Source organism: Taudactylus pleione, unplaced genomic scaffold (genome assembly GCF_031769625.1).
Source record: "Taudactylus pleione unplaced genomic scaffold, aTauple2 ptg000116l, whole genome shotgun sequence".
NCBI classification, from domain to species: Eukaryota; Metazoa; Chordata; class Amphibia; order Anura; family Myobatrachidae; genus Taudactylus; species Taudactylus pleione.
The window spans coordinates 24,038,435-24,051,028 of record NW_028284518.1 but is presented as its reverse complement, the minus strand read 5'-3'; the positions used below and the strand labels follow the sequence as shown (position 1 = coordinate 24,051,028).

Genomic DNA, 12,594 nt, shown 5'->3' with positions numbered 1-12,594 from the left:
CATGAGCAATGAAGCAATATACACAATCTTCTCAATCAGCCAATTAGAAGCATCTAACTAGAAGCATCTTCACAGATGGATGGCAATTGGTCTGGCATGCCTAATGGAATTGTTGGGGTCTCGGCCGGACCTCACGGCAGAGTGTGCTGGCCCGAACTTTGACCCAGGGAGCCTGTTCTGGGCCTTCCACTGGATGGATTTGGACAACATCACATAATAAAACTTAATAACTTGAAGGTTTAAACCCAGGCAACCCCAGGTACTTCAGCTAGTAAGTCATAAAAATGTAACGGATACAGGAATGTAAAAAAAAAAAAATTCAACATTTTCAAACAATAAAGGTTTTAAATTGTTACAAATTTTGGGGATAATACTTTTTTTTCCTGTATAAAATTGTTCTATGTTAGTCAAACTGACTGTGTGAAATAATATTTAGACTCCAGGGTGATATTCTTGGAAAACATATGGTAGCCCCTGATACTCTGTGTAACATATTACACATGTAAAAAGCCTTCAGTTTAGTATCCTCATAATTAAAAACAAAAGCACAGTTAATGATAAAAAATACAATTTAGGTTTGTATTGGTCTTGTAGACATACCGCAGAGAATCCACTCTAACAGGCTGAATCCAGACCATTGTGCAAACAATGGGAAACACTTTTAGTTTATTAGAAAAATCTGAGACCACACATTTTCTTTGTTATTAGCTACTTTCTAAAACAATGAAACTAAATTTTATGTCAGTGTGTTTCTCTCTAGGTAAATACTGAAATTTATATAGTCAGAGATTTAGGGCCAAATGTAATAGGGTGAGAGTTTAGAAAAGTTAGAGTTTCTGACACTTTTTAAACTTTGCCAATGTAATAGAGTCCAAAAACAAAGTAACAGAGCGAACTTGCATGTTTTTTCAGACTTAAAAAACTCTCACGATTTAAAATCTCATTCAGATGTTTTCCCATTTTGAAGATAAAACTCAACCAATGTGAGAGTTTACTGCTAAACTCTCACATTTTCTAAACTCTCACCCTATTACATTTGGCCCTTAGTGGCAGAATTTTTTTCGCTCTCTATTTACAATTAAAAGGAAAAGAAAACAACTCCACATGTTTTTATTAGACACTAGCTGATGTACCCGGCGTTGCCCGGGTTTAAATCTTCAAGTTATTAAGTTTTATTGTGTAATGTCGTCCAAATCCATCCAGTGGAAAGCCGAGAATACTCTCCCTGGGTCTGTCAAGCGTCCCTGGGTCAAAGCTCTGCCCAGTGTACACCAACAGGGGGTCGGACAGGGACCTCAACCCCCTAATATGTCTTCTGAGATCCAATGTTACCAAACTGTGAAGTTTTCGTCCAATCCATCCAGCGGAAGGCTCAGAACAGGCTCCCTGGGTCATAGTTTTGCCCAGAGTACACCAACAAGAGGTTCAACCGGGACCTCTACCCCCCTAAAACCTGGCCACGAGCCAACTGGATAACCTTGCTTGCTTTATGCCCAATCGGTGAAGGGGAGTCCGAATTCATACCCGGACAGACAAACAGACCAATGAATTTTATAAATACAATAATGTTCTGTTTTTAAGGAAATGCTATATTGCAAACTTAAATAAGGTTATGCATACTATAAAACAATAGGTACCTAACTGGGGTATAATAATCTGTTTCTGGGGTCCAGCAGTTATCAGATACATAATTTGGGGAATTGCCTCTTTTAGTGTACCAGTGCATTGTGTTGCCCAGGTAAGACAGCCCTGCACTGCGCTGACCTATGAATTAGGCCCTGAGCCTTAGGGACACAGCTATGAAAAGTTTAAGCACCAGTGTATTACCAGCACTTTAGACTCCCAAGGCCACAGCCTTCTTAATGTATTATTGTGTTCAATCTCGTCATCGACAAACCACCATAAGGTGAATTTAACAATGCCTGTACGAGAATATAATTTATATATGGGCCTGATTTTGAGTTGCGTATATCTCTGTATGCTGCGCATTTAGAATGCGCAGATTTGTTTGCTAACGGAATACTACTGCGACTATACACACACCTTAATGTGTACGCGTTGCGCTGCCCACTGTTTTTCTGACCAAAGTCGCAGCCATCACCACTCATATTGGCACTTACACCTGTTCTATGCTGGGTGTGAGAGATCCATCTGATAAAGGCGTTCCATTGGCATAAGCATAATTCAGAATAGGTTGCAACTCTGGCTATATGATCACAACACTCCCACCCAGGGCCGGATTAACAGTGGGACGGGTGGAGCTGCAGCTCCAGGCCTACAATTTAAAATAGGCCCACAGGATATCAGTGGTTGGTGTTCATATTACCGGTCCCACAGGATGCACTCTGCCCAATTATCAGCGATATCCTCAGCTGCCAAACTAATCATCAGAAAGTGTGCTCTCACGAGTCCCTGCCCTCCCACTCCTGCACCTCCCTCCTCAGTCCCTTGAATTGAATCAGCCCTGCCCCCAAGAGGAAGAACTAAGCCAGGTCCGGACTCACCAAAACGTCCCTACTGCCTGCGGAACCATGCCCACTGTAGCGGCTGCGTGGTGAGCATCACTAGAGGTGGCCACAATGAATTGCACAGCGGGCAGAGACACTAAGGCTGGAGGCTGACGTGCAGCCATATCTAGAGTAGATACAATGCAGGAGATCTGGAGAGCTGAATTTAAGTGCGTAGAGATGGAGCCTGCCACCCACTGAGACACCATGTCCCATGAAGTGTGAGAGTGGTCAGTTTTCAGTAAGGGATTGTGTATGTGTGCTATCAGTGTATGTGTGTTGGAGATAGGTGTGTGAGAGAGTTGTTAGTGTGGGACAGGAAGAAGGGAGTGAGAGTTGTCAGGGGGGATATGTGGGTGGGGAGAGGAAGGAGGTGCAAGTTATCAGTGTGGGAGAGGAGAGAGTAGTAAGGGGGGGATGTGAGTGTGGGGGGAAGAAAGGGGTGCTAGTTGTCAGTGTGGGAGAGGTGAGAGTTGTCAGGGGGGATAGCTGTGTGGAGGGAGAAAGGGGGGATGAGAGTTATAAGTGTAGAAGGGGTCAGGGGGATTGTGTGTGTTAGATTTGTTAGTATGAGGATAATGTGTGTGTTTATGAGTTTATATTTGCGGTAGTGTTCATACTTAAGTGTTTTTGACATGGAGAACTACATCTCACAACATCTACAGTGTGCTGGGGATGCTGACAAGCGTTATCTACAATTTAAAAAAAAATTACTTTTAAGACTGGAATGGTTAATAAACATAAACCTATAAATCATTTTATCAGTGAATAGTATGTTCACATTTGGAGCTGCTGCATTTCACTGAAACACCAACAAATGTTATTACACCCACCTCCGTTCTCCATGGGAATGACTGGTAGAGGGACATTGTACAGCTGTTATACCAATAGTGGGCCTTCGAATGTAGTCAGCATGTCAACACCACAATGCCAGCGCCAGTTTCCCATCATGGGCTGGATGCATCATTGCAGATATTGCGATCAAACCTCAGAAAATTGCATATTCGGAGGTTTAGCCACATATGCACCAAGCTCCGGAATGCGATACATTCTGGGGCTTGGATGTGGTGGGCAACGCCATCTTTAGATGGCATTGTCAAACAGAAGCCTATGTGTTCCTATTCACAACTTCCCCTGAAAGGAATCCAATCAGATCCCTCTAAGCACCCCCCGCAGTGCATGCGTCACTCGACGCATAAGCAGAAGGACTCCTGAGTCATAAATCCTTTGATAATTCCAACATCACTAGTCATCCCCCCCTCCCCCCGCCCGCTGCATTGGCCACATCACCTGCAGCAACACACATTAGGCCTGTAATAAATAAATATTATCATCATTTATTTATATGGCGACAAGTGTTCCGCAGCGCCTTACAAAATACATAAACAAATGAGTAACCAGCGACATACAATACAATACAATGCAGGACACGCACATGGATAATAAACATAGCTATATTAGCGACCTTTGCACCCACATAAGCAGCCAAGTGTTAGTTGCCCTAGTGGGGAGTAAGATAAATGAAAATACAATAGGGAGAAGCACAAGAGGGTAGAGGGCCCTGCTCGAAAGAGCTTACATTCTAAAAAGGAGGAGCAGACAAACAGGAGTGACACAGATGGGGCAGGCGGGGAGGAAGAAAGATGTAGCAGCAAGTTAGGATGAGAGCTGGAAGGCTTTAATGAAGTAGTGGGTCTTAAGAGCTTGTTTGAATGATTGTAGAGCAGTGCAGGGTCTGATGAGGAGAGGGAGGGAGTTCCAAAGGTGGGGTGCAGCACGGGCAAAATCTTGGAGAGGGGAGTGGGAGGAAGTAATCAATTGGCATGAAAGGCGTCATGTATTAAGTGAACGAAGAGGGCGGACAGATGAGTGAAGGGAGATGAGATCAGAGATGTAAGCGAGTGTGAGAACCTTGAATTGGATTCTGGGGAAAGGGAAGGGGAGCCAGTGGAGGGCTTGTAGGAGAGGGGAGGCAGATGTAGAGCATTTGGAGAGGAAGATGAGCCGAGCAGCACTATTGAGGACAGACTGGAGAGGAGAGAAATGGGATTTGGGGAGGCCAGATAGGATGAGGTTACAGTAGTCCAATCTGGAGATGACCAGTGAATGTATGAGGGTTTTGGTGGCATCCTGGGTGAGAAAGGGTCTGATCTTGGAAAAATATTCTTGAGATGGAAAAGACAGGACTGTGAGAGATTCTAAATTTGTGGTTTGAAGGAGAGGGAAGAGTCCATGATGACTCCAAGACAATGCACTTTGGGACTAGATGAGATAGTTATGCCATCTATTGATAAAGAAATAGTGGGAAATTAGGTTATGTGGGAGTGTGGGAAGGTGATCAGCTCAGTCTTAGACATATTAAGTTTGAGAAATCGCTGGGACATCCAGGAAGAAATGGCAGAGAGACAGTTGGAGATACGAGTCAGTAGAAAGGGGGAAAGATCAGGGGAGGAAAGGTAGATCTGAGTATCATCAGCTTAGAGATGATAAAGGAGGTCAAAAGAGCAGATGAGTTTACCTAGAGAGGACGTATAGAGAGAGAATAGGAGAGGTCCAAGAACAGAACTTTGGGGAACACCTACTGTAAGAGGCTGTGGGGGGGAGGAGGAGTCTTGAGAGGAAACAGAGAAAGAACGGTCAGAGAGGTAGGAGGACAGCCAGAAAAGAGCAGTGTCACGTAGACCAAGAGAGTGAAGGATATGCAGCTGCAGACGGTGGTCCACAGTGTCAAAAGCAGCAGAGAGGTCAAGGACAATAAGCAGGGAGTAGTGGACCTTGGATTTGGCAGCAAGGAGGTCATTGCTGCCTTTCATGAGGGCAGTTTCAGTGGAGTGGAGAGAACGGAAGCCAGACTGGAAAGGGTCAAGGAGGGAGTGGGAGGAAAGAAATGTGGTGAGGCGGTTGTAAACAATACGCTCAAGAAGTTTGGCGCAAAAGGGAGTAGAGAGATAGATCGGTAGTTAGTGAGAATGTTAGGATCAAGGGTAGGTTTTTTAAAAATGGGGGAGACAAGTGCATGCTTGAATGCAGAAGGGACAGTACCAGAAGAAAGGGAGATATTAAGGAGATGGGCCAGATGGGAGCAGACAGAAGGAGAGAGGTAGTGGAGGAGGCAGGAGGGGATGGGGTCTAGGGGGGAGGACTGGATGAGGGCCATTACTTCCTCTCCAGATACAGGGGAGAAGGATGTCAAAGTCAGTAAAGTGCATGGGGAGGGGTGATCCGGGAAAGGAGGAGATGGAGGGCTGGGGGACTAGTTGGATATAATGTCCTGACATATGGAATCAATTTTAGATGTAAAGTAGTTAGCAAAGTCAATGGCATAGAGCAAGGAGGGGAAACAAGGAGGGGGTGGGCAGAAGAGGGAGTTGAAGGTGAAAAAGAGATGCTGGGGATTTGAGGGCTGGGAGGAGATGAGATTCTTGAAATATGACTATTTAGAGAGGGAAAGGGCAGCACTGTAAAATGACAGCAGAAATTTGAAATGGAGAAAATCAGCCTGAAAGCGTGATCTTCTCTATTGTCGCTCGGCAGTTCGTGAACATTTTTGCAGGTATCTGGTGCATTTGGAATGCTAGGGTTGAGGTGTGGATTTGCGTGGGTGAGTAATGATCGCCAGAGCAACAGAGTCAAGAGCAGAAGTAAGGGAAGCATTGTATAGGGAAATAGCTTGTTCAGGGCAGGAGAAAGAGTGGATAGGGGAGAGAAGTGAGTCAAGTAAGGAAGAAAAGAAAGCAGTGTCGATAGCTTCAATGTTCCGCTTAGTAATGGTGGCTTTCGGAGGTAGAGGAGGGGAAGGAGAGAGGGATAGGTTAAAAGAGAGAAGGTGATGGTCAGAGAGGGGGAATGGGGATTTAGAGTAGGCAGAAATATCACAACAGTGATTGAATACCAGATCAAGCAAATGCCCACTCGCATGGGAGGGTGAGGAGGTCCATTGGGAGAGGCCAAATCAAGAAGAGATGGTGAGGAGTTTGGAGGCAGAGGATTCTGTGGGGATATCAATTGGAATATTGAAGTCACCTAGGATAATATAGGGAAGGTCTCAGGAGAGAAAGTGAGTGAGCCAGGAAGCAAAGTTGTCAAGGAACTTGGAGGGGGGGCCAGGGGCACAGTAAATGACAGCTACTCAGAGGTGTACTGGTAGGAAGAGGCGTATAGCATGAACTTCAAATGTAGAGAATGTAAGGGGTGGTTCTAAGGGTATGCGTTGGTATGAGTAACCAGGGGATAAAAGGACCCCAACACCACCCCCATGGTGACCCCCAGGCTGGGAGTGTGGGAGAAGGTGAGGCCCCCATAGGAGAGAGCTGCAGGAGAAGTGGTGTCAGAGGGTAAAATCCAGGTTTCAGTAATGGCAAGGAGATTCAGGGAGTTGGAGATGAAAAGGTCATGGGTGGGGGCCAGTTTGTTACAGACTTATCTGGCATTCTAGAGGGCACAGGATAGAGTGACTTTGGGAGACCGAGATGAATAGAGTGTAGAGATCATGCAGGCTCGTGAGCTAGGAGGGAAACCAGTAGGAGGTGGGCAGAGAAGTGAGGGAGGAGAGATTAGAAAATTGAGTAATTGGAAAAGAGGGGGAGGAAGGCAAAGAGAGAAGGGGAGATAGGAGGAGGTGGAGGAGACGGGAAAAAGCATAGAGGTGAAATCAGGGGGCAAAAGAAAAGATTAGGTAGAAACTGAGTGAAGGGAGGAGTTGAAGACAACATGGTCATGGTAAGGATGGGGAAGTAAACTTTGAAAGTACGAATGAAGAAATAATATAAGAGAACGTGCATATTTCCAGAAGTAAGTAAAAGTAGAGTGTGGGGGAAAAAAAAAAAGTGTAAGCACAACAAAAGATTTTTGAGTATAGTAGAAGTGGAGATTTGATGGGAGCAGAAATTGAATATTGGAGTAGACAGTGGTAGTAGCTTGATGATGTAAGACTAGGAAAAAGAGCTAAGGTAAAAATACATTATTAGAGAGGTAAACTGACATTTACAGTATTCATTAAGATTATCTGTTAAGCACAGAGGCTGCACAAATAGCAGCAAGTGAGGCACAAAGTTTTTGTAGCAACAGAGTCCAGTGATGAAAGTCCTGGTTATGCAGTCAGCAAGATCTTGTAGCAGTGAGAATGTGAAATCACCTTTGTTGATGTAACTTAGGGCCTGATCCAGACCCGGTCGCAAGCGCTGAGCACTCGCAACCAGGTTGATGGTGGCCCAGAGCGCATGCGCACGACGGAGCCAGCTCCGTCGTGCGCATGCGCGAGAACCGGATAGCGACGGGCAAGCCGTCGCTCTGGGTCTCGCACCAAAGGGGGCGTGCTGTCAATGTTGAGTGACAGCACGCCCCCTTTGGTGGGCGGGCCGGAGGGGTGGCTGCCCAGACGGAGGCGTTCCCATGAGAACGCCTACCGTCTGGGGGCGGCCCCACTGACATCAAAAGTGATGTCAGTGGGAGAGCTTTGGGCTCTGCTTGAGCCGAAAGCTCTCTGGGGCTTGCGGCAACGAGACCATACCACAAGGGTCTCGTCGCAAGCTCGATGGTCGCAATGGTCTTGACCATCGTGACCATCTTCCTGGCCGCTCGCTATAGCTGTGGGTGGTCACCCACAGTTATGCGAGCGGCCAGGAGGCCGTTCTAAAAAAAAAAAAAAAGACCGGCCCTGATTCAGAGCGAGCGCTCTGTCAGTGCGACCGGCTCTGAATCAGGGCCTTAGTCCAAATCTAGATTAGGTTGTTGAAAGTGTACATAGGTCATTTCCCTTCCGTTTCACTTAAAGTTCCACTCAGATAGCCAATGCCGCAAACATCGAGACTGATGGTCGTGATGTTGAACCGATCCTGCATCTTTGGACGCAGGCATGGGATCTGAGGTGCCGGCAGAAGACAACTTTTCCCATTAGACACCTCCTGCAGACATTAGTATAGTTATGCGTCCAAGACGCAGCTGCTGTACAAAAGCATCAGACTCTGAATCATGCCCATAGACGATGGGTTTTAGGACAAGTCTACCTTGTAATGTAAATGGTTCTGAACGAGGGCTTTTAGCAATATAACTGTAACTGTTAGTAGTTCAGTTATACAAGCAAAATCAATGGACATATCGTTAAAGCTTACTGGTCACCTAGAAACAACTGTATATTATACAGATGTCTCAACAGATGTAGAAATACAGCTGTAAAGTTTATTTTACAGTCATCTTTGTATGTGTCTGCATGATGTTATTTTCTGGCCAGTTATTATAAATAGTTATGATGATTATTAATGAGAGTAAACTAGGGTTAGAGCAGCAGATAGGAGCTAGAACTGCATTTGCAGCTCAGGAGGAATGTTACCATCCAGAGCAAAGAGGAGCTTTTAGCCCACACTAACAGTTCATTTAGACACTACCTCAGTCATTTATAACAGACTGGGAGGGGGCCAATTTTTTACTTTTATGAAGAAATTATGTATGTCAAAAGGATTGTCCACCTTCAGTCAATACATTCTTAATAGAACCTGCTAGGGAAAGCCTCCCCAGTCACTGCCTTAAGCAGATAGGTGATATGGAAACCATAGGGCTGTTAAAGACCTCTGTACAAACTGTAAGGACTGCTGCACCTAGGAAAATCCATAGTCCAAGTTCCTGCTCTCAAGTAACAGGAAAGTGCCATTAGGGGACGGACACACACACACACACACACACACACACACCTTCTCTCAGCAACCAATTAACCAGACAATAAGTCCCCTCAGAAAAATCAATGTTAAAAAGGAGAGTACATAAAACTTTACGTAGTCAGCGATCTAGAATTTAACCCATGGCCAGTCCACTATGAGGCAGAAATGGTAACCATTGTATAACCAGACCGCCCACCATGAGCATTAAAGGCAGTGTCAAATGCATTTACCCAATTCTCTTTCTACTTCCCTCATTTAACGGTCTTAAATAATAATAACACATATGAAATTTCAGTCATTGATACATTCTAATGATTACGTGTGAAGAAAAAAATACCTCTTATTGAACAGAGATTGGAGCACTTTTGTGAGGTGGTCAGCTTATCTGTGCGAGTCCTGTGTGTGGGGAGACTATGGTGTGAAAAGGACACTTTACTGTGTCTTGAGTTATGACCTGAGGCCACTGTGGGAGGTCGGGAATGCTGACCTTGCACAGGTCCCTGCAAAGACAACCTGAAGAGAAGAAACATCACAGTACAGTTATATTTTGTTATCAGTATCTCAATGCAGAAAGGCAGATGACATAATGTGATATTGCTGGTGCTAATCTGAATTAAAAGAGAAATGCAAGCACATATTTTTGTTCAACAGCTATTAAGCAAATATTTACTTAACTATTTAATCACATGAATTAATATAAATCTACAGTACTGGTTACTTTACTGATTAGCAAAAGGCTAAGTATGATTTATACTGAATTGTCTATAATGTAATACCTGTACTGTGTTCCATCGATCACACTGTATACAGCATGATGATATGTTTAACCAATTCACTTTTGTATAATCCCATTATTTAAAGTTCTAAATGAATTTGTAACTTTTATAACATATATTGCTACCTTCTCATAATGTCCTAGAGTGGCTTTCCTTCCTTACATAACATGTTCTAATGCCATTCACAGTTTCATTTTATTGTACTATAGTAACTGTTTATTTTGGATTGCAGGCATGTGTCTTTCCTCTAGAACAGTGGTTCTCAAAGTCGGTCCTCAGTACCCCACAGAGTTCACGTTTTCCATGTCACCCAGCAGGTGCACAGGTGTACTCATTACTCACCGACACATTTTAAAAGATCCACAGGTGAAGCTACCGGTAATTATTTCACTCACGATTCTGTGAGGAGACCTGGAAAACACGCACTGTTTGGGGTCCTGAGGACCGAGTTTGAGAACCTGTGCTCTGGACCACTGGTTCCCAAACTCCACCATTACAGTTTTAAGAATATCCATGCTTGAGCACAGGTGACTTAATTAGTACCTCAGTCAATGTGAATTAACCATCTGGACTCAAGCATGGATATCCTTAAAAATTGGATTGTAATGGCAGAGTCTGGGAATCTCTGCTCTAGACTCTGTAGCAACAGGTAACATTCTTAGTAAAATCTAGTTACTTCCTAAAATACTTCTTGCTATTTACTAAACCACTACATTAATCTGATTAAAATCCAAAAACAAATATTTATTCTTGTATAAATTTCACACATATCTACTGTATTACATAAAGTCTCTGCACTACACCAGTATAAAGACTCCATACAGTTAATACCTTTCATGAGCTCTTCTCCCTCTCCTTTCTCTTTCAGGTTGGTAACTTCCTCGAGTTCCATTTGAGGATCCATTGTGGCTGGGTCGTTCTCTTCTTGGCCTGTCCTCGTATGATCTCTGGGAAGGTGAGATCCTGTCATTGATCACATTTCTCTCGGAGCGCGACATTGTGCTTCATGGGAAAACACGAGGCTCGCAGAAACAGCAGTCACTATTCTCTCAGTGCTGAGTTGAGAATGACTTGTCTCATGAGATACATCTGCAGTCCAACAGCAATTAGAAAAAATATGACATATTAATACCGTATGTATGGATATAATTCACATCATGTGGTGCTTGTAAAGACATTTATGTTAACTATTCCATTACCGTAGTTACAGTTTAACATTAATCCTTTAAAGGCATACACAATTCAGGTGTTATGGTGCGTACACATGGTACGACTTTCATGAGCGATATGAACGATAATGATATCGTTGACTTTTTTGCAGTCTCCAACCTGACAACGACCATCGATGCGCGTTCCCGCATGCATGATAACGATGTCTATGGTCGACCGTACATGCAGGCCAACTTGGACGATTTTGTAAAGATTTGCCTGTAAAAAGATAGCTTCACTGAAATATCTATCATAGGGGGGTATTCAATTGAACGCGCTATTGAATAGCGACGGGAGGGACTCCCGAATCTATTCAATACACTGCGCTGTTTGGTTGCGCAAAGGATTTCTTCTCGCACCCCCCTGGGGATGAGAGGAGAAATCCGACCAAAGTGCCGGGCGTGCAGCAGTTTTTCTGCATAGCGCTGCGCTAACAGCCGCGCGCCCGGCACTTTGGTCAGAGAATGCTGGTTAACGCGCCTTAACACCCTTGTTAAGGTGCGATAGGCGCGTTAACCGGCAATTCTCCGACCACACAGCGCAGTGTATTGAACAGCTTCGGGAGTCCCTCCCGTCGCTATTCAATACCGCGTTCAATTGATTTCCCCCCATAGATATCTATCAGTGTGTACAACCAAAATAGTTTGCCTGCACTACAGAAAGTTGGAAGGAAATCTATCAGCGATATCTATGGTTGTTCAAGTTGTACCGTGTGTATGCACCATTACATAACATTTTCCTTATTATAAATAATACACTAAGTTAATATTGTTCAGACCAAGCCACTGATTGTGCAAATATAGGTGGTGTTCCTACTGTAGCTGTGACTAAAAAATACTTACAAAACATAGAAATAACAAGGTTACCTACTATTGTGCATGAATAAAATCATAGCCTGTGTACTAGGAAGCTAAAGAGAGCTATAGCTCAGTAACATATTATATTACCTTAAAGGCCAATAAAATAATTTTCATGCAGAATAGAGCAGGGAGTGGAGTGGAGTGGAGTGGAGTGTGGCATCTGCACACTACTCATCAGCACAGGAATCTCAAGTAAGTAGGTAAGTACCGAAAAAAAATATATTCCAATATGTGGAGAGCTGGGAAAATATTTGATTTGTTTGAAGAACACAATTAATCAAAACTGTATTGCTGTATTATTTCTTTGCTCATAAGCCAGGCGATGTATCAAGCCTTGGAGAGAGATAAAGTGAATAAGTTGCCCAAAGCAACCAATCAGATTGTAACCAGGGCTGTAGGGAGCCAGGCCAGGTGCTCCACAGGGGGTTGTCATTTTGCCCCTCAGTCAGGGGCGGTGAAATCTGTGCGATCGCTCCCCACTTCCTGGACAGCCAGAGGAGACTGCTGCTGCTCACTGCAGCCTTCCTGCACCCACCACAGCCTAGCACACAGCAGTGTGTGCGCCGAGTTGGGTAGACACTGCCACTGA

At 44.3% G+C, this 12,594-nt stretch overlaps 1 protein-coding gene across 2 annotated transcripts in view; it reads right to left on the bottom strand.

Moving 5' to 3' along the window:
• The window catches only part of LOC148524833 (MARVEL domain-containing protein 3-like), a 37,163-nt gene that overhangs the window by 21,320 nt on the left and 3,249 nt on the right, over positions 1-12,594 (bottom strand). For both annotated transcript variants that reach the window (XM_088471810.1, XM_088471811.1), the window contains exons 2-3: positions 10,768-11,025; positions 9,498-9,673 (exon numbers count right to left, since the gene is read on the bottom strand). In XM_088471810.1, the coding sequence (XP_088327936.1) occupies positions 9,498-9,673; positions 10,768-10,934 (343 nt within the window). In that variant the 5' untranslated portion in view covers positions 10,935-11,025. The remainder of the gene's footprint in view (positions 1-9,497; positions 9,674-10,767; positions 11,026-12,594) is intronic.